The 3,437-nt window shown below is 42.7% G+C and overlaps 1 protein-coding gene across 1 annotated transcript; it reads left to right on the top strand.

Annotated features, from left to right (window-relative positions):
• The first annotated feature begins 21 nt into the window (after positions 1 to 21).
• LOC120410598 (pyruvate dehydrogenase [acetyl-transferring]-phosphatase 2, mitochondrial-like) lies at positions 22 to 2,315 on the top strand. The gene is given in 7 exon segments (XM_039558405.1): positions 22 to 1,011; positions 1,013 to 1,865; positions 1,868 to 2,082; positions 2,084 to 2,122; positions 2,124 to 2,138; positions 2,140 to 2,271; positions 2,274 to 2,315. Coding segments are annotated over 7 exon segments (1,602 nt in total). The 5' UTR covers positions 22 to 705.
• Positions 2,316 to 3,437: the final 1,122 nt, after the last annotated feature.

Genomic DNA, 3,437 nt, shown 5'->3' on the forward strand with positions numbered 1-3,437 from the left:
AAAAGATCCTGCTGCCTGAAGGTTGGTTAAGACCTTGAAAGTAAAAAAAAAAAAAGAGCAGCTGAGCTTATAAACTGTAACAGAATTGGAAAGGTAGACTGGCTTGTTCTAGTTGTGAGGATCGTGGTAGTGCACATAAATCATTAACTGGCCACATCTTTCAGTCTTTCCCCAGGGTTTAAGTACTTATCTTCTCTTGGGTTTGAAGTTTTGAGTCTATTAATAGAGTTGTACTCTAGCAGGCTTTTGTGAGAGCTGTGCATTAATTGTCACTTAAGTCCCTACTTTCAATCTCGTTGGGTCTGTTTGTTCTGTGCCATGACTTGAAAGATGAGGCTTTTCGTTGTACAGTTTCCAATAGCATTTCTTGTAATGTTGCCATTTTTTCTTAGTCTTGCTACAATGAGGGAAAAATACTTGTCTGGAAAGTAAAAATTATCTCTTCTGATGAGTTAAAAGGAGCAGTCATATCCTTGGTTATAATTAAGGGATGGAAATTGTATCGCTTTTGAGATGCCTCAACTATAGTGATCTCTTTGGAAAAAAGTTCTGAATATTTCTGAGAGCTCTAGACATGCTTTTGTATTTCTGCATGGAAAGCTTCTTATGAACTTTCTAATTATTTTCCCTTTCCTGCATTTATATTCCAGGCTGCAAGGACATTCCGTGTTACTGAAGGAAGGTGCTCTATTTTTGGAGTGACTTATGATGTCAAGAACTGTATCATCCTGGATTTTAAGCTCAGCCAGAAGCAGCATTGTTTTACAAGGGAAAGGACGTTGGTACTCCATCTGTATCCCAAATAGAAACAAGATCAAATGGAAGCTTGTTTTCTCCAAAACATGTCCCTACCGTGCTGGGAGCTGCAGCTTAGACAGTACCTTCTCCTTACCCAAAGCATTCCGACACACTTCCACCGAAGAAGAACACTTTTCTTTCCAGTTGTCTCCAGCACAAATCAACGACATGCTCAGAGCAGGTGAATTATCCCACAAAACACTGGATTTGAATGGTCAAGAATGCAAATTCCGTGCTGAGGTTTGAAAGCAACCAGCTGGCCTCCAACAGCCCCATGGAGGACCGGCGGAGTGCGGCCACATGCCTGCAGACGGCGGGGATGATGTTCGGGGTGTTCGACGGCCATGCGGGCGCCGCCTGCGCCCAGGCCGTGAGCGAGAGGCTGCTGCACTACATCGCCGTGTCCCTCATGTCCCGCCAGAGCCTGGAGGAGATCGAGCTGGCCGTGGAGGCCATGAAACCAGTGCGGCCCATCCTGCAGTGGCACAAGCATCCCAACGATGTAGAGTACCGGGAAATCACCTCACAGTACTTTGAAAACCTTCGGGTTTACTGGCAGCACTTGCTGGACCTGGACACTGAGCTGGGGTTTAGTTTAGAAGAAGCCATGATTTGTGCATTCAAAAGGTTAGACTCAGACATATCACTGGAAGTTCAGGCTCCTCAGGAAAGCGAGTTGATGAGAAATATTGCCCTGCAAGTAGCTTTTTCTGGTGCAACAGCCTGTGTAGCTCACATTGACGGTGTTCACCTACACGTGGCAAACACCGGTGATTGCAGAGCGGTTTTAGGGGTTCGTGAAGAAGATGGAACATGGTCTACTCTCCCTCTAACCCGAGACCACAATGCCTATGATGAATTTGAAATTAGAAGATTGAAGAGAGAACATCCTAGATCTGAGGAGAAAACCCTATTTGTGAATGACAGATTACTGGGGATTCTCATGCCCTCCAGAGCTTTTGGAGATGTGCAATTAAAATGGAGTAAAGAATTGCAACACAGCATTCTCGAGAACAGCTGTGATGTTGAGGCTCTAAACATTTATCAGTATGTTCCTCCAAACTACCATACCCCCCTTATTTAACTGCAGAACCTGAAGTAACGTATCACAAATTAAGGAGCAAGGATAAGTTTCTTGTTATTGCTTCAGATGGGCTATGGGAGATGCTGAGTAATGAGAAGGTTGTAAAACTTGTTGCTGGACACCTTACAGAGCTCAACATGCAGAAACCATCACTGACTTTTAAGAAACCAGTTAATTTGGGTTACATGCACAACCTGTTGCCTGCAGAGGAAGAGCAAGGGCCTGGCCTCCCTGGACCAGAAACATCGCCACCCATTTTGATCCGGCACGCGATCGGCAGCAACGAGTACGGCGAGGTGGACCCGGAGAAGCTGGCTGCCATGCTGACACTGCCTGAGGACCTGGCCCGCATGTACAGGGACGACATCACAGTCACTGTGGTGTTACTTCAACTCCAGAAACTATTGAAGATTACTACAGGAACCACAAATAGAGCCTTGCACTGCTGCAGTGCAATACCACTAGGAACTTTGATACTGAAGCATTCCTCTCATTCTCTGGTAGTTGAGCTGCTACCAGTGTCTGCAAGTTCCTAAATCTTTGTACTTACTGGCTTTGAAAATAACTTTCTAGAAGGTGAAATTGCCCTGGGTTTCCAGGTCTGTATGCACTGAAGAAAAAATGTTTTTCGTAAAACCTCACTGAAATGTAGCTGAACTTAAAGACTGTGGGACCAGTTCTGATTCCATGAGAACCTCTGGTAAAACTTTTCCAAATGAACAAACAAGGCAAATTTCACTGAGGCTGGTACAATTTAATAGAGATGGATAATAGGTGTAGCTGCATGGAGTGTCAGGCTCTGCTTTTGTGGAGAATGAGTGGCATCCTCTTGAAGCACTGTAACTGAATTAAATAAATTAACTACCAAAACTTTCTTTGGATGTGTCAGATATTTTAACAAATGGCCCCATATTTATAAAACAACATGAAAGAAGGCTGTTCAAAGAGCCTTTGTCAGATTGTCAGATATATTTCCTGATTCTCTTCCTTAAGCAAGGGAAAAATTGTTATTTTCTTGTGCAATTCTTTTTAAGAGTGAACGCATATTCTCTTAACTCTGTGTGGACTTGTTGTGACAGCTTAGAGTTCAAACACGAGGGTCTCCACAATTCCCTGTTTAGGATTTAACAGCACCAGACTTAAGCATTTGAGTGTTTTGCTTAAACAATGTACCCTTTATTAGGTATTGATCTATGAAGTGCTGTGCATCAAATCTACCAACTGTAATTTAAATTGTTTGTCAGATCTAGAAGTTCAAAAATTCACCTAAAGGTAAATATAACAAAAGAGAGCACCTTTCTCTCCAGATTTCACTTAGAAGAAATAACAGTGCTGGTACTTCTCCAAAACATGTTTAATCTTTCATTCTTGCTTTTCCTTATAGGTACAGAGTTATTTTCACTACTGAATGTATGTTTTAGTCTCTGAACATACACGAAAGTGTATTTTACAATGGTTTCTTTTATACTGAGCTTTCCAGAGTGCCATCCAAGTTTGCAAATTAGCTTTTACATATGGTGTTCTCTGGTGCCTCTTCCTTGTTTACACACAACAG

This window comes from Corvus cornix, chromosome 11 (genome assembly GCF_000738735.6).
Source record: "Corvus cornix cornix isolate S_Up_H32 chromosome 11, ASM73873v5, whole genome shotgun sequence".
NCBI classification, from domain to species: Eukaryota; Metazoa; Chordata; class Aves; order Passeriformes; family Corvidae; genus Corvus; species Corvus cornix.